We start from the raw sequence: 20,188 nt of genomic DNA on the forward strand, positions 1-20,188 counted from the left end.
TGCACGTTTTTATATCTTTTTAATAAGGTGAATGTGAATATGCTTCTTTCAGAAGTTAGAACTCCATGGGCATATTTTACTTAACCTCCCCCTAAATTGGCATTTGCATCTCCTGAACAAAGCCTTTTGCCTGCAGGTAATTTGCACCATTTCTTGTATGTCATCTCTTAAAAGGCATACTGTGCTCAGCTGTGTATAAAGCAGATATAACTGGCAAGCTAAGCAGCCAGAAGGAAGCATAGCAAATAAAATAACTGAAAAGAGATGTTTTAATGTGTAACACCATCTCCTACTTCTGCTTTCTGCCATCTGGCTTTGAAGAGACCAACTTATGCCAACTTAGGCCTCTCTGCGCATGGGAATAGGGCTGATTCAGGCAGTAATACATCTGCACCAGTGTTGACCCTATAAATATTGAGAAGGGAAGTCTGAAGTTTTTATCCTTTCAAGTGATAACCTGTTCTTGAACTTCTCAAGATTGACCTCTCCTTTGTTAAGCTCAAAGTCCTACATGTTCTGCCTAGCATCGAGATTTCAGTAACAGATGAATTAGTACTGCCCATTGCTGCCAGTGAGTCCATAAACATGTTTTTTTGGCCTAAGGAGTGGACTGTGCCAGCGTAAGGGGAAGCCAAAAGATGCTCTCAGGCAGAAGCCGTAATATTTAGCTGTATTGTATAGCAGTTAGTGGAGCAAAGGACCTCTTAAACCATTTAGTAGCATTTCCATGTGAAGTTTTGCTCAAGATAGAAAACAATGTTATTTTTAGCACTAACATATCATTATGTTTTATCATAGGATGTTCCGGTGAAATGGGAGCCAGAAAGACTTTAAGGGGTGTAAATTATGTCACGTTAAATGTTACTTCCTTAGGGTACCAGATACTAAATGCTGTGATTACTAAACTGATAACAAGTCTATCTTTTACAACAAGTGTGGCAAAAGTCCTCTTACTGAAGCTAGTAATATGTATGGTCAAGGAAAGGGTAAGGTAGTCAGGTAACATCAAGTTAACGTAACTGAGTAACAATTAAGAAGGTGTTTCCAAAAATTAAGTGTGTGCAAGTGCAAAGCCATACCTTATGTATAAGCATCTGCAAAAGAGGCTGTTTGCAGAGATAAATCGAGATGCGTGCCTGAGTACCCCCCTGAGAGTATTGTGAGCCAGAGAAGTAACAATGTAGCCTTGTGGTTCATCTCTTGATTTCTTACCTCTATAAAGTCACATACAGTCTAGTTTTCTAATTAGCTTACACTGGTCAAAGACCCCAGCATCACATACAGAGTAGGTTACATTCTATGCCATCTGTTTCTGCCATGGGTTCTGTCCCTTTGTTCCAGTGATCATGTAACCATATGGTGAGTGAGAGTAGCTTACTGACCTGGGTGAAAATTAATACTTTTTTTTTGTGACTGGTTATTTCTCAGCTGGATCAGTGAACTGAGCTGACTTGCTATGTGGCCATGAGGTTGCTAGTTTTGACAGAAAGAAGGTAGGAGGGATGTACAACGGGGTGAGCAGAGGTGGGGACATCTGGGCAGAGCTTTTCAATGACCTGTGATCCTTTGTCATTTGAAGCCATTCATGAAACAGTACCCTCAGTCTGTGCATACCTAAATTCATTCATTATGCTAATAGTTAATAACCTTTTAACTTACAAAAGTTTTCAAAAGTTTGGGTGCTACAAAGTACTGGATTTATTAATTTTCACTGGGCTTTTTTCAGGGCACGCTGCAGGGCAGAGGACACAGGCACTGAGTTAAAACCATTTACTTCAGGGTTGACTGATTCTAAAAAGAACCTAAATAAAATGATTATTTGATTTAGCATATCTTACCCTTAGGCTACAGAGTTTAAAATCTTCCATAAAATGTCCATTTAATGGGCTTCATCATAATGTCTCCATCTGACACACCTTTCATGCATGGTTAGAAGTTAAGAAGGGAATGGAAAAGACTTGTGTAGGTGACGTATGGTTTAATATCTGTTTTTAAATGAAATCTTAACTTTATATTTCCAGACTTTTAAATAATCCTGTTTCTTGCAGGGCAATGGTAGTAGGGAAATTTGTGCTCTCAGAGGGTTTTTTCCTCTTACGCAATTGACAGATATTTACAGCCTTTTTGCTTGCTTGGCTGGCAGCTTTTTTCATGGGAATTCCATATAACTTGATATTAGTCTGCTACATATAGTATTCTATAAGCAATTAAAAAAACCCAAACCAACCCCCCCCAAAAAACCTCACCAAAAAACCAAAACACGTGAATAGTCTTTGCATCATCCATAACAGTTTCATAGATCTTAGTGGGAGTTTTATGTTCTTTCCCAATTTATTCATGTTGCTGTACCAGCTAACATTTTTTTTTAATAGCCAGATTCATTAGTGCCTCATATCTGTCCATTGTGGAAGAAATTATTGCCAGAAATCCTTTGACAGCTGGTTCATTTTCACTTTGTTCTGTTTATATATTTTATAGAATTTGCCTGGTTGTATGTCTGACCTCCACGAAATACGATAGGCTTTTCTCCTTTTCTGTAATGGAAAGCTTTGTTTAAGCTTTTACACTCTCTTTCGCTCAGCTTCAGGTTTCTGAGGTTCTGTCTGTAGAGTCCAATACAACTGATGGATGTATCACCTACATTTTCAGATAGACTTTGTGTGATTTGGTTAATAGTAAATGAACAGTAGACTTTCACTGAAGCGAAGTAGATATACTTATTAGCCCAGTGTTGGCATTTAATTGTCCTCAGAACTTCCTCCTCTGGTATAGCTGTAGTCGTGCTATATCTGGATTCATTCTGTCTTGCTGGAGGTGTGTGTAAGTTCAATGGAGATAGAGGCATGTACTTGCAGGGGATGGTACAGGTGGGTTTAGGATTTAGGTGGGTTCAGCTGCCCCCTGGATGTGCCTGTCAACTGTCTTCCCTGGCAGTTTAGAGAGTGGCTTGCAAATTGAGATGCCTCCGTGGGACAGAATTAATTGAGCCTCTCTGTATCCCTGTGTCAGTTTCTGTGTCCTTGTAGTGAATGTTTTCCTAGGATAATAGCATACTGTACTAGCACATCTGTTAGTAAGCTGACCTGTACTTGCTGTGTGTAACCTGCAGCTGTAAGCTGCAAGACATTTGGTAGTTTAACTCTTAGTTTTGCTAGAAAACTGCTACAGTACTGCTTTTTAAGAAGTCCATATTTACTTAGCTATGAGAGATCCTTGCCCAAATGCAAGAACTGATAAATGTAATGATATTAAAGAAATCCAGTTACCTTTCCTGGCTAAAGGCCAGAGCACACGCAAGTTAGGTTTGGACACCTAACTTCAAAAATCCCTTGTGCAGCTTTTTCCTAGTCATGAAGTGTTTAAATTCAGATAAATAGGGCCTTCTTTGCCCTTAAGGCCATGTTAATATTATATCCAGTTTTCAAGCAGGCATTCTCCCAGTTGCCTCTCTTTATCTGCCAACTTGACATCTAGTAGAGCCAATCTGTAACAAAAATGTACTTCAGATGCTCCTGGAAATGTAGAGAGGTATTGCCTATATTTTGAGGAAACTGAAGGTGAAAGAAACTCGAAGAGACCACTTTTGCCTTTGTCTGCTTCTTGTGTGTGTGCCCCTTCTGGTAAACTGCCTTTTGTGGTGGGTGTGTGGAGAATGTGACGTATACTATGATCCTGTCAGCAGGCGATACTGGGCCTGAAGGCTGCAACTCAGACTGTTCATTAAGGTATGGTCACTACTGCCCTCTGCAGTGATGAACCCGATGGAGCTTGGGGAGGACCAAAGAACTAAATGGGCAGAGCTGTGCTCCCCTTCACGTGGGGAAGAGCTACTGGCTGAGCCAAGGCTGCTGCAGGGCCAGGCTGCATATACGGAGGAGCAGAGCAGAGGGTACTGAGCCTGGGCTAGTATGGGGCAGGCCTTATTGCTGGAGTGCCATGGTCTGGGCTGGCAAGGCAGAGGATTGATGAGGAAGAGATGGGACACTGTATCCCTTGGGTTTGTTACGAAGTGCTCCCTTGTGTACAGGTGCCTCCCAGGCTCAGTTTGGATGGATAAATCCAGTGTGTTACTAGAAAATTAGGAAAAGAACAGATCAGCTAAATAAAGATGTGAACTTCATTAAAAACATCTACATTAGGAAGGATGGTCTACTTAATTGTTCGCGTTATACAAGATGCAACTTAGGGCTCAGCTGGACTCATTCCCAGTGTTCATAAATCTATGCATGAAGAAAGCAGAGCAAGTGAACGCTATAAGTTCCTTTGGGTTTTTTTTGTTTTGCTTTTTGTTTTAGATTTTGAAACTCACATTTAGTGTGTATATTTTAACATGTTCATGTGAAACACATCAAAGTAAACACATGCAGTGTGTTTCTTTCACTGTCATTAATCACTGTAGTGTTTTAAAAAGTAACAAAAAATAAACTAATGTTAAACTGTGGTCAAGAATTGAAATATACACAGCTCTAGAAATTTGAAGTTCGCCTTTGCCAGGGCAAATGTAGCTTGACAACCGTGTGTGTTTATGTATCAGCATATGAAGCAAGTCTGGTTAGCAAGTACGGACTTTTTCCATTAAAACCCCTCAACTTATATTGAAACTTTTTAAAGCACTTTTTCAAGCCACCTGAAGACTCAGCTAAAAATTCAGGGGAAGAAAATGACTGTAAATTCTCCAGATCTCTCTGAGAACTATTATCCTCCAACACTTTATCACAAAACACACTTGTTTTTTAAGCCCTGCTTATGTCTTTATCTGGGCAATTTCTGTTTGTGGCACAACTGAATAACCAGGAGTGGATGTGAAAGATGAGGGTTATTTAGGGCTTTTCTTTCTTTTCCCACCGAGGTGCCAGCGAACAGCCTGTGAGAAGTCCACCTGTCCTTTCCAGATGTGTTAGGGAAAGGCTTTCAGCCAGAGTGAAGGACACCTATTTTTGGTGTATTTGAGGTTCCTGCTTCCCTGTTTTCCACAGAAAAGAACTGTGCTATCTCCCTTTCCACAAACCTCCTGGATGCTATTGAAAGGTGAAGGATAGGTGTGCAGCTCGCCTCGGCCGCCTCTCTCTGCTTTCCTCAGCAGCAGATATCAGTCTGATCTCTGTCAGTCCGTTCTCTGGGGTCTGGGTACTGGTTATGTATGTGGAATGCTTTAGTAATTTTCCTCGCTCTGATAAATGCCTATATGAAAGGAATTGGGACAGAACTGGCAGCATGCAAGCTAAGAAAGATGATGCTGTCATGTTGCTCTTCATTCAGATGTGGGAAGTTGTTTTCATAAATATAAGTTAAACTTCCCCTAAAAGAGAACTTGGACAGAATATAATTAATTGGGGATCCTTATAGATGTTTTCTCAGACTTGAATCAGCATCCTTGTGGGAGCTGTTTCCTTTCTTTTTTTTTTTTTTTTTAATTTATTTTCACAGGGAAATAGTACTTCGTGGTTCTGCTTTTTGTCTTTTTTTTTTTTTTTTTGCTTAAAGACACAGAAAAGAGAACAGCTGTCAGAGGCTTAAGCCAGAGGTGCTGTATTCTCTCAGCTTCTTTTTCCTCTGGAGGGAATTAAATACAGTCTTTATTTTTCAAGATTATACATAATAGATAAACAAGTGTTAATATTTTTCACAGAAGTAACAACCACTCAGACAATTCCTGCCCCGTATTCCTGCATAATTTGACTTCTTGAAAGCTTTAGAGGACCACTGTTTCTTCCTGTGAATATTTTACCTTTTCCTCTTTTAACTTTTTAGTGTCCATGCTGTGCTTGGCCTAACTTACCAAAGCATTCCCATTGTCTTTGTAATTAAACAGGCCAACATATCAGTTCATCTCACTTAACTGAGATGTCATACTTAGGGCCTCTCTTGCCTGAGCCTCTCTAGGGGGAAATGGTTTTCAAAATCTAAATCATCCCCAGGTGCATATCTTTCCTGTGGCAGATAGAGAGTGCCAGGAAGTCTGGAATCATAATTTAGGTGTCTTGATCAGGTAGGATGAATTTGGGCTGAAGCATATAACTTTCAGGCAGAAAATATGTGAGTTTTCAAAAAATGTCAGTTCAGTTGATTCTGAATGCCTTGGAGAAGCATGGCAGAACGTGAAATACTTCTTCATTTACAAGTTCATAACTTTTTCCTCTCCCCCTACAGAGGCTGCTACTGACTTTCCTGAGTCACCTGACAGCGAACCTTTGTTTACAAAGCTGCGTAATCCAAGCACAGGCAAGTTTTGCAATTGTGACGTGAGCCTGTTAATGTTCTGGTTGATGCCCTCCACCATCAAAAGATTCATATTTTGCAAGCTGAAATAATGATGATAGTATAAGTCTTACACGCCAAAAATACTGCTGGCGATGCCAGATAGTTAATGCTGTGCAAACATTTAGGATTTCTTTTATGATTTCAATTGGTTGAACTGTTTATTCGTCAAGGATATTGGCAGCACAAAAAAGAGGTGTAATGCAAGTTCTGTTTTTAAGTGCATTAGTTTTGGGGAGCTTACAGTGTTGGGTGTTGAGCGTGGGCTTTTTTTTAATCCAAATTTAGGCTTCATAGCATTCATCTTATGCTATAAAATAAATAGTCAGAGTTACAAGATCTGATTCAGTTATACTTACCAAGCTTTTTGAGTCTTTTCATTTTAAAATTGCATTTTCTTCTTGCCGTGGTCCAAGTGGTGGCGTCTCTTCTCTTGTTAATAGACAATGAGACACTTTGAGTTCAAAATACATTGGAAAGACCAGCAAATGCAGACAATATAATGACACTACCATCCCTCAGCTACTTTCTGCTAGCCAAATTGTTCTTTTTGTCAAGGATTCGTTATTACTGAGTAATGTAATAATTGGAGTACGAGACATTGCAGCAGAAACTTGCAGTAAGCCTTTGTTAGGGTTAAAATATTTTGTTTGAAAAACACATTTCGTGCTGTTTGATTTTTTTCCTTTTCATAAGCTCATTTGTTTTCTGTAGACTTCAGTTGTATGGTTTTGTTTTGAAATTAACTGCTTCTATTTATATATGTTTAACTAAAGTCTTCAGGTACATTTTAATGTTTCAACATAGTAACTGCTACTTGAAAGAGGAAAATAATTAAGAACAATAGATATAAAATGTGAACTCAGTTATTCATCATGATACCTGCTTTTTGAATGCTCAGATTTGCAGTGGGAATATATAGCCACAGATATTTTCCACCTGCTGTATTATATTGGCTGTCTAATCTGTTATGTTTTTAAAAGCATGGATATTAATTTGCTTTTCTCTGTGGAAGAAGAGAGCTATTTACCTTGTGGAATTGGAGATCTTGGGAAAAGTTTCTGGGGAAAACCTGAAGTATAATTGTCTGGGTGTGTTCTTTTAGAATTTACAGGAGCTTATTTATAGACCTGCAAAAACTTTCAGTTATGTAGCCCATTATAAGTATAGGGTCTGAAAATGGAAGGACTGAGAACACCCTATTAATGTATTTTCCTTACATTTGGGTCTCACAGATGAATTGTTGATGCCAGATATTGTATAAATACGCACTGAAGGACTCAGCACAGTAGAATTCATGTGAACCGCTTTACTAAATAAAAGTATGCATGGTCCTTTTTGTAGACAGATAAAAAGCACAGAATTTCTATCCCTTACAAACACTATAAACTAGGGTTTAGCATGTAGTTCAGAAGTACCACAAGATACATTTTTAAAAGTGCTGAACTAAGAGAAGGGAAATAACTGTACCACAAAACTTAGGCAACTCACTGAAATAGTAAAGTTGCGAGCAAAGCTGCCTAGGTTCTCTCTTCATCCCCTAGAGTTTCTCTCTGATGACACTGCTGGGAACCTGTGGTGACTGTCCTTTTAACAAAAGAAAGTAAATTAAGAAGCTAGAGTTAGGCAATATTAGTCTCTTTCCCAAAATTTTGTAGCTCACCACTGCATTTGGCTAGCGTGCTCACTGGTAGGAGTCTTAAGTTGTTCAGTAAGCACTTCTGTGAATAGTTTGATGTCTGGTACTGATCAAACTATGGTGTAGACCCTTGTTGAGAAGCACGTGGTAATGATTGAAATCTCTGCTCCCCCTCTTATCTAGTTTTCACTTCTCTCCTCCCCAGAAGAAAAATTATAAGAGAACTGAAACTATCTTCTTAGGGGAGGTTAAACATCTGGTCAGTCTTTTGGATAAAGGGGGGGAAAAAGCAGCATCAGTCATTTTGGGGAAGAAATGTGTTTGCCCAATTTAGCTGATATCCTTCCACCCTTAGGGATCTCTGCAGACTGAGAAGAGCAGTGCTGGCGTCCGCTTGCAGGGCTTACACTGGGACTTTTTAGAGCCAGCAAGTCAGTGCAGCTTTGCAATTTATGTGTTTTGAGCAGGACTGGCATGTTGTTGTTGTTCTTGAAGATGGATTGGTAACCAAGACAGGACCAGTCCAGCTGCAGACTCAGCCGACCAAATTTCAGTGGCCTCTTCTGTAGTTCTGGCAGCTTTCTGGTTTAGATATGGAAAATACAATCCTATTCACAACATATTTGTCACCCTTTTATTATAACCCAGAACTAATGTGAAATGACAGAGCTGTGCTATAGCATGGCCTAAAATAAAGCTTCGCTTTCCAAACTATCAACATTCTGATGGGCATTTTGAAGCAACTTTTTAGCTTCCTTGTTCACCTTATTTGTCTACCCATACTGAGCCATTTGCAATCCATTTTGATGCACACAAAAAAATAAATTTCAAATTGTCACTTTAATGTTTGAGACTTTTGTTCCGCTAACCCAGAGTCTGATATCTTGAAGACAAACATAATGGAAGGAGTGAGTATTTTCTTGTTTTCCACCTTCCCCCTTCAGTACAGAGACAAAAGCTGATTTCTTGAGTGATTTTGATTTGAGTTTGGATCAAAGGCTTTGTGTTGTAAGATGAACTATTCACACATTTTATTTATTGATTCAAATTCAGTTTGGTTTATAAAGTTGGTAAATGAACATCTGTATATAATAGTTTTCTTTGTCTGAGCTTTCTTTGTAGTGAGTTTATGTAGAATGTGTGTATGTTTGTGTGTCTGTATGTATATAAGGCACATTCTTCAGACATATTGGGTATTCTTTTGATTTTTGTGAAAGCTTACAAACACAAACCAGATTTCTTTTCAACAGGGGAAGCAACCCTTTACTTATTCAATAGTGGTGCACAGCAGCTGTTTGAAGTAAAAGCTTTTCATGAGGAAAATCGTTCCTGGTTTATAGGTCAGACTGTTCAACAAGGTGAGTAATATAATGTATCCTTCTCTCAACTGTAACTAATGTTCATACGCAGGCCTTCCCTCTCTCTTCTAGTAAATTTACAGGTGTTTTTCCTAGTTGTTTGGGGCGTGCTGCATCACATCCCCACCTTCTGACACACTCATTTGCCATCTGGATTTAACCAGGGCTGGGGGCTTTGTGGTCTCTCTTTAAAAGGCTGTCTTTGGCAGCCTCAATTAGACAGATGTTCATTTGTCTTTGGGGCGGGGAGGAGGTCATTCAATTATATTTAAACTGAAGTGCCATAAAATACTTAGCTTGCCTTGTCAATCACACCAGAAAGTCCTTGGTGTAAGTAAAATATGTGTTATCCTACAGGATGGGAAAAAGGGCTGGAAGGCCTTAGCTCTAAGCTGAGTGGTGTGTTAGAGCTCCAAGCATTGGAATGTATGGTCTTGCTTTCTTTTAATTACCTCTGTAGTCCCCTGTGTGAGTGCTGGTATCTCAAGATAGGTCTGCTGTTTGAAAGTGCCATTTTGGTGTTTGGTCTGAAGTAAGCTCTTCTATAACGTCCTAGTCATTCTCTGATCCTAGCTTGCCTTTCTGAAAATGAGGAGGAAACTTGTGTAACTGTTTGTGACAGCTTTAACAATCCTTTATTGGTAAGGATGTCATTGCAGTAGTGTTTCCCTGCCAGAATGTCCATAGACCAAGCAATAAATATCAGTTCAGGAGATGAAAGTATATTTATTTTATCCTTTTTAACTAGAACCATTTATAGTAATAAATAAAAGCAACCCCACCAGACATATGCCTTCTTTAACGATAATATCCCAAAGCGTGTGTTAACTTTTAAGCATCCTCTGCAGGCGCATATAGCAATGCAAGCGGCATGTCTGTGAGCTTTTCCTTGCTCCATCTGGGGGTGAGCCAAAAGACTGGGTCTGCTCCCTGCTCCCAATTATGTCCACATTGTATTCTCCCCCTCCCTTTCTAACCTCTGTTTTGGCCCTTGGGAAGCAGTTGCCTTAAGGAATCATCACCTCAGTTTTCTTTAAAAGATACAGGGAGGGGGAGGGGGAAATTGTTCCTGAATGTTAGGCTGCTGCATCTCTGAAACAATTAGGGGAAGAACTGCACAAAACCTGTTTGCAGTTAAAGCAAATTATCTTGTTATGTGCAGAGGTCTTTGTACACCTGTAGTGAGTCTGAACTCTTTAGAACAAATAAAAATACCTCCTCCTAGAGGAACAGTGGAAAACATTTAAATGAAAGCTTTGAGAAAGTGGCTGGTGTTTCTGTAAGTAGTCCTGATGCTTGCTTTGCCTCATGCTTGCTTTGCCTCATGCAATGCATCATTTTAGCAGTGCAGGTGTTAGCTTTATCCAGACCACGTTCTTCCCACCCCACCTTTTGTTAGCTTTAGGGCTATTGCAACAGGATTACTTTTCTTTAATTATCTTAATCATGTGATTTAAAACAAAATAAAAATTACATTTACTTGCTTTTGGTTTGCTAATTAATGTCAAATTGTCATCAATTATTTGGTATTATTAGTGAATTTCCTTGATGTTACATTGTTTCCAATTATCTACAATAATATAAAAAGCCTGACTAAGACATTGTCCTACAATGACGTCCAGATGGGCCGAGGTGTCTGTTTCAATGGGAGACCAAGTTCTTCCTTTGTGTGTAACTTTGAATACAGCATACTGAGCCATATTTTCTGATTTATTTATTTTGTTCTGTTAGGAGACTGCATACAGATTCACCCCATACAGACGAGAGGCATATCTAACTTAACTAGCTCTTGAAATTCTTTCTTGCCCTCCCTACCTTTTCAGCCAGCACAGTGTTGCCTTGCCCGGTGTTTGAGGTGGAGTATACTGGATATATCTGGTATCTAAAAACAAGTTTCTGTTACACCCAAATCTGCCAATAGAGGGCAGCTTCAATTTTGCTGGTTTTAATATAGTCTAGAAAAAGGCAAAACTAAGAGTGCTTGAAACCAGCAGACCTGCAGTGGAGCTTATGCTTTGGTTTGGCAGGGTTGAGAAGTGAGTTCTCTTTGTATTTTTAGTATAAAATCACAAATACTGTTTTCCTGCCCATTTATTAAAATATTGGAATACTAAAAAAACCCAACAAGATCTCCTCTTCTTGTCCACACTCCTGAAAAACATTTAAAAAAAAAGTTAATATATTAAGTCTCTTGGTACTAAGCTTACTTTTACATATCTGTCACTTAGATGGGCGCCTGCTGTTTGTAACACCGATGGACCCCTTATTTCTGCTGCTTTACTACCTCATAAAGGCAGACAAGGAGGTAAGCCTGCTTTATTTTTTCACTGGTATTCTTAGGAGAAAACGTTATTTCTGTCTTCATTTTCTGCAGAAGTTATGTTAATTTTACAAAGAGACGCTTCCATAATAGTGGAAATTTAATTTCCATTTAAAGCAGAGATAGCCACCCTAGAATTTTTTTTTGTTTGCACGAGATTGTTTTTTGTCAGTAAAGTATATTCTAGGAGTCAGCTTGCAATCTCAGCAAACTCTAATCACCTCCTTTTTAAGAGAAACAGAGAATCTCTTTTGTCCTTTTGTGAGAGCCTGTCCCAGAACTATTGAATTTTAAATTGTGAGATGTCATCAGAGTAAAACAAACCAGTGCCCTTTCTTAGACATCAGTAGATGAGTCATTTTGGGAAAGAAGGGAAAAAGAACGAAGAATTTGGATGCTATGGAAAAAAAGAAACGTTTCTGTGGCAGTTTGAACTTAAAAGGAAACACTGCCTTCTTAGAAGCAGTATTTGTAGAGATGCTGTATCAGCAACAGGATGATCAAGTGTCCGAAAGTTGTATAATTAATAAATGGTTTAATTGGATTTATCATGGGTATGTCAAAACCTACTTAAATTTCTGAAGTGTATTGAAAGGCATAGGCAAAGTTATTGATTTATTGCTTATAATCTGCCAGTAGTAAAAAGGGCGTAAAATAAAATGTAAATGTTGATCCTTGGTGTTTTTGTTTTTTTCTTTTTCATAGAGGCAATAAATTCACTTTATGCGTCCTAAGAGCTTTTTGCTCTAACAGCATTTCCTATGAGGTTGTTTGTTGTTTTGTGCTTTAGATTGTGAGTGGAGAATGCAGGAGAAAATTTTTATATGGTGAAGAAATAAAGCCCTAGTACACATTTGTAATAATCTATTGTTCTGTCATTATTTTTACATTATTTATGGTATAGGATGTGCAAATATATTCTGCATTTCTGTGGTCTGTTCCTGCTTCAGGATGGCCCAGCAGAAGTAATTGCACGAGGAATAGTTCAGCTCATTCTCTAGGCACTCTGCTCTCTTCAAATTCAGCATCCCTTTGAAAGCTTTATACCAAACCTAAATTAGGGACACAGTAAATCTCCTCTGTCTACGTGGTAGAGTGTTGAGGTAGCCTGAATAAAAGACAACTACTGCTGCTATTTCCCTGCCTGGGAAGCATCATGTACCGCCCTTTGCTTTCTTGGTACATTGTTTTCTAGGTTTCTGGTTTTCTAGGCCAAGCATGGTGCCAGATAAATGCCATAGAGCTGTTCTGGGTCCTAAATCAGGGCAAATGCATTCCTGCAGTGCCCTGCCTAAGTTAGCCTATTCTTTAGTAAAGGGAAGTCTTGAGGATTGTGTTCCAGATACTTCATGCAAGGCCAGCTTGAATGCAGCACAGTCACTTGGCTTGAACTAATGGGTGTCGAAGTACCCACTGGGTATGTTAGGATCATCGTTTGCACCATTCGTTGGTTTTGATAGTGTGGTGAAGGGTTGCTTAATGTGTCTTCTGAGCAGAGCCGTCTCCTATCCAGCAGGCTTTCTTGGCTTAGTATCTCTTCTACTGCACAGTGTAAATGTGGCTGTCTTGTTTTGGGACACAAACAGGTTTGTGCAGGTAAGTTATCTATAGGAAACAGTCTATTCCAGCTTTATTTCTGCATCTTACAATATTCTTTTTGCCATTGTTATTGTGCCTTTTTTTTTTGGGGAGAAAAAACCTTAAAATACTTTCTGTTGTGTTTTGGGTTTTGGTTTTTGATTTTGGTTTGGTTTGGTTTTTGTTTGGTTGGTTTTTTGATGGTTGGTTGGGGGTTTTTGCTTGTTTTTGTTGTGATTTAACAATGGATGGTTACTTTTATTAAGCCTCTGACTGTCTAGCAAGAGGATTAATTAATAGTGAAAGCAGTATACCCAAGTGGGTTTTTTTCATGCTGACCAGTAGAATGACTTCAGCTTTGGATCCTGAGACCGTGCACTCTCTAAGGATGGAGAGCTTACTAAGTCCTTGTACTGATGCACTAAAGGATCTTTCCAAAGGGAAGGTTGCCAGTTGTGCCAAATGGTGCTGAATGATTATGCATTGTTTGGCAACAGCAAAATTTGTTTGATGATTCTGTCATGTGTGGGGCTATTTAAGTTGTGCCAAAATCACTTTATATACATACTCTGGCCAAACTGGAATTGACTTTGCAGAGGTGAAAGGTTAACAGTGTGTTCCAGAAGCTGCCCTGCTCCTTTGAGAATTATCTTTATGGAAGGAAAAGCAAAATTTGAATGGAAGCTATGACACTGGATTTAATCCAGCAGGTTTTGGTCTAAAATACTATTGGCACACGCTGACTACTGTGTCTTCTGTCGTCTTCCAAAAAATCTCACTGTACTTCACATTAGTTTCTCCCCATGTTGTTTTAAATTTGGTCTTTTAAGTGCAGTAATTGAAGAGTTCAGCATTTTGCAGGTATTTACTGCTTTGAAATAAATATTTATAGCTTGCTTTGTAATCAGTTTGTGACTGTGTCATGTGTTATCATTCAAAATACAATCGTCTTTAAATCCTTCTTTTTTTTAAAGCTATGGCCATTGCATGCATATGTATTTCTATATAAGTGTAGTGTGTATATGTGTTTTAACATTATAATAATGCTTTATAATTCCTTTGATGTATTTTCAGCAACAAGGAAAGTTTCAGCCACTCGATCAAGTTGTGCTAGACTCAGACTATCCTAACTGCCCGTTGCTGCTGAAGTGTGCAGATGTTAAACAGTACATACACCATATAACAGAAGTAAAAGGTGAAAAAGGGGGCTGGGGCAAATTAAAAAAAAAAAAAAGGCTGGTTTTGTTAGTGTCACTTCATTACAAGATAGATTTAAATACTGGGTTTTGCTTTACCAAACACCCAAAGTGCTGAATGCAGCTCTACTTTAAAACAGACGTTTAGACTTAGAAATTGTCATTGCAGTATCGTGAATAGTAATGTATGGATCTTAGATTATCTGCTGTAGCTAAAATACTTGTGCAGTCTTGTTGCACAATACTTGTGCAATTCATGTCATAAAAATGATAAACTGATCAGAGTTCTCTTCTTGACATACTGTATGTGTTGTGAAGTTTCTTTGCCTTTTGGTGAAAGTTCTACAACTCCCTCAATTCTTTATATAGAGTCGGATGGTCTGGTGTGGAAGAAGTTAACCATTGTCCAGTTATCTTTTTTCTCCCTTTGTTGCAAGGCATTAAAATGATGAGTAGGAAAAAGCTGGAAAAGAGGGAACATGCTGCTGAGAAAGCAGACTTAATTTTTTAAAAAAAGAAAACTTGATTGGGATTGTGTGTGTGAGAAAGAAAACCTAAATGAAAAAAATCAGCAAAGTATCAGTTCTGTGCATAGATTCCTCAACCTTTACCCAGAATACACTTTGGTATGGGGGCTTTTATTTTCTTTGAGGACAATATATGCTTTCTAGGGAAGAGGGAGGACCACTGCATAATTTTCACAGTTTGGCAGACCTGTGAAAGATGCAAGACCTCAGTTTTTATATTCAGTCCTTTAAAGACCATTCCCTTTATGCTTGCTGACTTCCTGATAGGGAATGGAGGTTTCGCTACACACAGATGAGAGGTCTACAGAAGGAGATACAGGAGTCTAAGAATATGGAATTTACCACCAAGTGCAAAACAACTAAGGTGCCTGACCCTTATGCATGTAGAGCTGCTCCAGGGAGTTGAAGTACACAGATTAAAAGCCAGAAATATTAGGAATTTGTTTTCATGAAGCACTCTGCCCTAGATATATATATATAAGAAGAAATATTTAGGTGATGGATATACAGATAATTGGGAAGTGGCTAAGGAAAGCTGGTGGAAGAATGAAAACCTTGCTTAAGAAATAAAACACCAGACCTCTTTAATGCTGTATATAACATCAATAAGTGGGGTACTGTGGGTTTTTCCTGAAAGATTTAGATGCACAAGTTTAAGCATTTCCAGTATGATGTGGTGCATATCATAATGTAATGTAGGGCAGTTGCTTCCTCCAGAAAACCAATTTGAACTTTAGGGCAAGTCGTGTTTCCATGGAAAATGATCACTTTAACAAGAGAGCAAGAAATCTGGGCAGCAAGACTGTTGTTACAGTCTTGCTGGTACTGGGGTAGTTGGAATTATGTGCTATTGTGATACTCCTGTATTTCCAAAAGAACCTTCAGAAAACATTTAGTTACATTCAGTATCACTGAGAGCAGGGAACCTTTTTCTTTGGGTAGGCTCTGACTTTGGAGAAGGCTTCCTTGAAACAGATGCATCTGAACCGCACAACCGCTTTTGCCTTCCCTTGAAGTGATAAGTGTTTCCAGTAATAACTATTATTAAGCTTTTAGGCAATTGCTGTGCCCTACAACTTGTCCAATACTGGGTAAGGAGCCAGGGGTGATAGAAGGAGTACTAATCTTCTGTGCACCCGTCTGAGAAGGTGAAAAATTATGCCAGATCCTCTTGGCTGTCAAACTAAGAAGAATCCTACAGGAATGTAGGACAAGGTCTGGATTATTCTTCTGAAGGGGTACTTCTCCAAACAACAGTGCTGCCTTTGGGCTATATTTATGTTCCCTTCATAACAGCAAAGTAAAAATAAAAAATAAAAGTAAAAATGCTGTAGGCAAGGACTTGTATCTTGGCCTAACCTCTGTATCCATTCTGAAACTGTATTTGCAGTTGTTATCCATCAGAGCATCCTCTCATAAACTGTGTTCTGTTAGACAGTAGTGAAAATGCTTTACTGCATGGTTTTTGCATTAATATTTTTAATAATGTATTATGTACACCTGTAAGTTTGTGTCATTTTGCCAGCAAATGATATTAACTGTTAAAGAAGTTATGTCCACTTCCTGGTCTTTGTTTTGAAATTTAAGGTAAAATTTGCTTTTGTCATTAAGGCTGTACACACATGCATACACCAGCTGTATGTGATGTTCTTGGAGGTCCTTAGGCATGTACCTGCACATACCTGCTGCTTCTTTTCTTGTTCAGGGTTGAGTTGAAAGTTAAGTGGAGCTTGTTCTTAGGATTTCTGGGGTTTTTTAGAACACCAAGTATATTGTTATGCAGCAAACACATTGGCACTTGCTTGCCTGTCATGCACAGATCACCTTTCTGTTGAATCCACTTCTATGTGTTTCATATTCTCATGCCTTTTATTGCCTGTAAAAAGTACCAATATGAGTAAGGTGGTCTTTTCTAGCTCTAGGACCTGTTGTCCACTTTGTAGCCTTTCTCATTTAAGGAGCAGGAGTTTAGGGCAAAAAGTTATCTTTTGTGTTGAGTCTTCTGCAGCTCTATGCTGTTTGGCAGAACTTAACAATGTAATTATTTCACTTTTAATTAAATCTTAAGGAGTTTAACATCTGTCTCACAAATTCTTACCGTAGAGCACTCGCAGTTTACACTTACTGAATTAGCAGAAGGTGCACTTTCCCCAGCCTCAGTGTTGAAGGGCACTGAAAATTCATTTTGCTGGATTAAATTCCCAGTTACCTGTTTAGTAGTTGAGGAAAGGGTGTGTTACAGCTCACTAAATCTGGGTGAGGCAGGTTGCTTGCTAATAAATTCGAACATCGGGTGTGAAGTGCAGTTGAGAAGGTTTAAGAAAAGGTTATGAATTCCAGTTCTAGACTGTTACTCTTTGTTTCATTTTGCAAGGCAAAAACTGTACTGTGATCTTGTCTAATGTGATTAACATGAAGAGCCAAGAAAACTTACCTGATTAGAATAACTAAGTAATATTGCCAAGCTTGTATTCCCAGAAGGTAGGGAAAAAGGGGCCATATGAGTTTCAGAGTTATGGAAAACACTGAGAAAATGGATGTTAAAATGTGCTTTAGGCAGTTTGCTCAACAATACATCAGGGAAACTTCCAAGTCTACATAGTGATTACCCGATCACTGAACATATTATTTAATTGTAGAACCACTTATATTCCATCTGTATTTCTCAAACCCAATCTTTCCAGATGTCTCAGACCAGTTTTATAGGCACCAGACACATTAGGGAACAAAAGGCTTTCCAATATATACTCACATTATCAAACATAGTCGCTAACTCTCACCAATACCAAATGTGCATCACATGTTAAATCCACGTTCCAATATTGAATCCTTTTGTCAGCAGTTTGTGACTTTCATAACTCACTTTAATTCTTCAGAGGTCTCAAATATTGTCAGTTCCTAGAGTTTAATACTCAGAACTGTCAAGCACACAAAATATTTTCAAACGAAGTGATCTCTGAAGGGTTCAGTGTAATTATTTTTCACATGTTTTAATGAAAATGGCTTCACAGTTCTATGTTTCCTTTCCCTGACTGAGTCACTCTGAATCATGCTGTTGTGGGGGAGTCTGCCTGGGAATCTGGGCTGGAATTACTTTTCAGCATGAGTTTTGGGGAATGGTGGCTGGAGGGATGTCCCTTCCTCGAACTTTCTTAGGTAGGAGAGGAATCCATGAATCCGACTCACTGTACGTGGACTCAAACCATGTTAGCTCTTTGAGAAGCAGGTTCAAGTATTCAGAGTGTCTCCCTCATTTTCTGCTTCTTTCAGAGCCATTTAGAAGCTTCTAAGTCCTAAAGGCTGCAGCCAGCAATGTCACAGCTAATTACTCTACCTGCAGCTCATCATCTTCATGAATCAAAGTGTATATTAGTGGTCTTTTCCTTTTTGCTCTTTAGAATTTTTGCATTGTGACCTTCTACAACTGTTGAGATAGATTTAAACTTTATCTTGTAAATAGCTTTCCTCAACCTCTCCACACCCCCTACCATGCATACACAGAGAGCACATAAAAGTTGGCAATTTGAATGCAATTTGAAAGAGCCAAGATAAACCCAAAGAAAGAAATGCTGAAGTAATTATAAATATTACCTTGTTGTTTGCAAAGGCAGAAGGAAACTTCATGAACTGAGCATTGGAATATGATACTGGATCAGTAAATGACATGAAACAGACGTAGGTATTTATGGGAATGGTATACAGGAGATTAAAACTTATTGAAATACCTGTTAAAGACTGAAACACGGTCTTTCCTGTGAAATCTTCTTAGGCATTTCAGTCCAGTTCCAAAATGTAGCTTTCTGTGAATGAATACCGATTTTTTTATACTGAAATTTCCATGAGCCTTTGTAATTTTCTCTTTGCCTTTGATCATAAACTCGCATATCTCCAGACAGCTGACCACATGTGACCAGCAAGTGTTCATGATACCCTAGCAAGTGTTCATGATACCCTAGTTATCATAGGGGAAACACTTTCTGAAATTCTTATATCATCGAGTTAATTTGTGTTGCTCAATAAATCATAAATGAATCATGTACTTCCTCCCACAAGGAGTGTGTTTCACTATTTTTTGATTCTGTATTTTCTTTTGACACAATATTAAACTACGTAAAAGGGGAATAGAAGTAAAACTTTTGCTTTAGTCACACTGTGAAATGAGAAGGGAGAATTGATAGGAAAAGAGTATATTGAAAGTGTGAATAGTTTGCCTTCACTAACCAACTCTCTGTCCTGGCCCCTTAGTAGGTGCTAGAATTCAATAAGTGAAGATGTAAGATAAGATGTTGTGGGGTTTTTTGTTTTGTGTTTTTTTATTGGTTTTTTCTTTTTTTTTAAGCCATTGTGGAACCAATGTTTTATATTGTGAACTGTGCAGTTAAAATGACCAGTCTGGAGACACATGGCAGTGAAGGTTTGGCAAACTACGAGAAGAGTCTTAGTGAATTCAGGCAGACCAAGATTACACATAAATAAATAAAACATGTGCTTGGCTGGGTTAGGGCCCAATTAAAGAATTGTCAAGTCGTTCAGACTTGTGCATATCAGCCCAGTCTGTTTATTTTTCCACGTTCCCAATATTTTTGAAACTTGTTGCCCTGATATCAAACATGTGCAAGCTGCAAATTAACTTTCATGCTGTATCTATAACTTAAAAGATTTAAATGTATTGAAAATGCAATTCAAACCAGTTATGACTTTCTTACCCTTACTTATGTTTTCTCAGAGATTGGCAGCCAGAAATTCCACAAATACAGCCAAGAGAAGACACTGAAGTGGTTAAAGAAAAAGGTATTGTGTTTCTCTTTTGCTTTCAAAATTGCTTTATGTTTAAAATTAAAATGCTATTTAACTTGTCCTTATCTGCATTTGAGCCATGTGGTGTGCCTAAGTTCAAGGTGTATGTCCTGCGCAGGAAGGAGAGTCATCACAGTAAAGTTGTTGCACTTGTGAATGGGATGAGATATTAGAGAAATGAAAAGTTTGTAACATTTCTCTTTCTAACGGGGCTGGCATAAAAGGGATTCATGGAGTGGAAGGAGGCACAAGAAGCAGCTGAAATTCAGCTTTTCGCTGTGTTTGTTAGGCTTTGCATAAGGTGAGGGGCTTGTCTTTTGCTTTGTCCACTTCACAGATGAGCTAGAGGAGAGCTTTGACTACAACTTTTAAATTCTGCCATGCATTAAAGCTGGTCAGAAATGCCTTGGTTTTGTGCTACAAATGGGTTTCCTCATGAAGTTTTGGCAGAGTCTCTCAGGATGGTCCTGGTATGGTTGCTTTTACCCTGATCCAAGAGGTCTGTACAGTGTGCA

At 38.6% G+C, this 20,188-nt stretch overlaps 1 protein-coding gene across 5 annotated transcripts in view; it reads left to right on the forward strand.

Moving 5' to 3' along the window:
• Positions 1–20,188, forward strand: part of RNASEH2B (ribonuclease H2 subunit B) — a 38,929-nt gene that overhangs the window by 6,225 nt on the left and 12,516 nt on the right. For 4 of the 5 annotated variants that reach the window (XR_003989998.1, XM_030476077.1, XM_030476079.1 and 1 more), the window contains exons 2-6: positions 6,151–6,222; positions 9,148–9,255; positions 11,484–11,560; positions 14,228–14,348; positions 19,603–19,667. Coding sequence is in view for 4 of the 5 variants with exons in the window: in XM_030476077.1 (XP_030331937.1) it covers positions 6,151–6,222; positions 9,148–9,255; positions 11,484–11,560; positions 14,228–14,348; positions 19,603–19,667 (443 nt within the window). In the remaining variant the exon portion in view is untranslated. Of the gene's footprint in view, positions 1–6,150; positions 6,223–9,147; positions 9,256–11,483; positions 11,561–12,525; positions 13,172–14,227; positions 14,349–19,602; positions 19,668–20,188 lie in introns of those variants that run through there. The other variant, XM_030476080.1, reaches the window with a different exon arrangement.

Source organism: Strigops habroptila, chromosome 2 (assembly GCF_004027225.2).
Source record: "Strigops habroptila isolate Jane chromosome 2, bStrHab1.2.pri, whole genome shotgun sequence".
Classification (NCBI taxonomy): Eukaryota; Metazoa; Chordata; class Aves; order Psittaciformes; family Psittacidae; genus Strigops; species Strigops habroptila.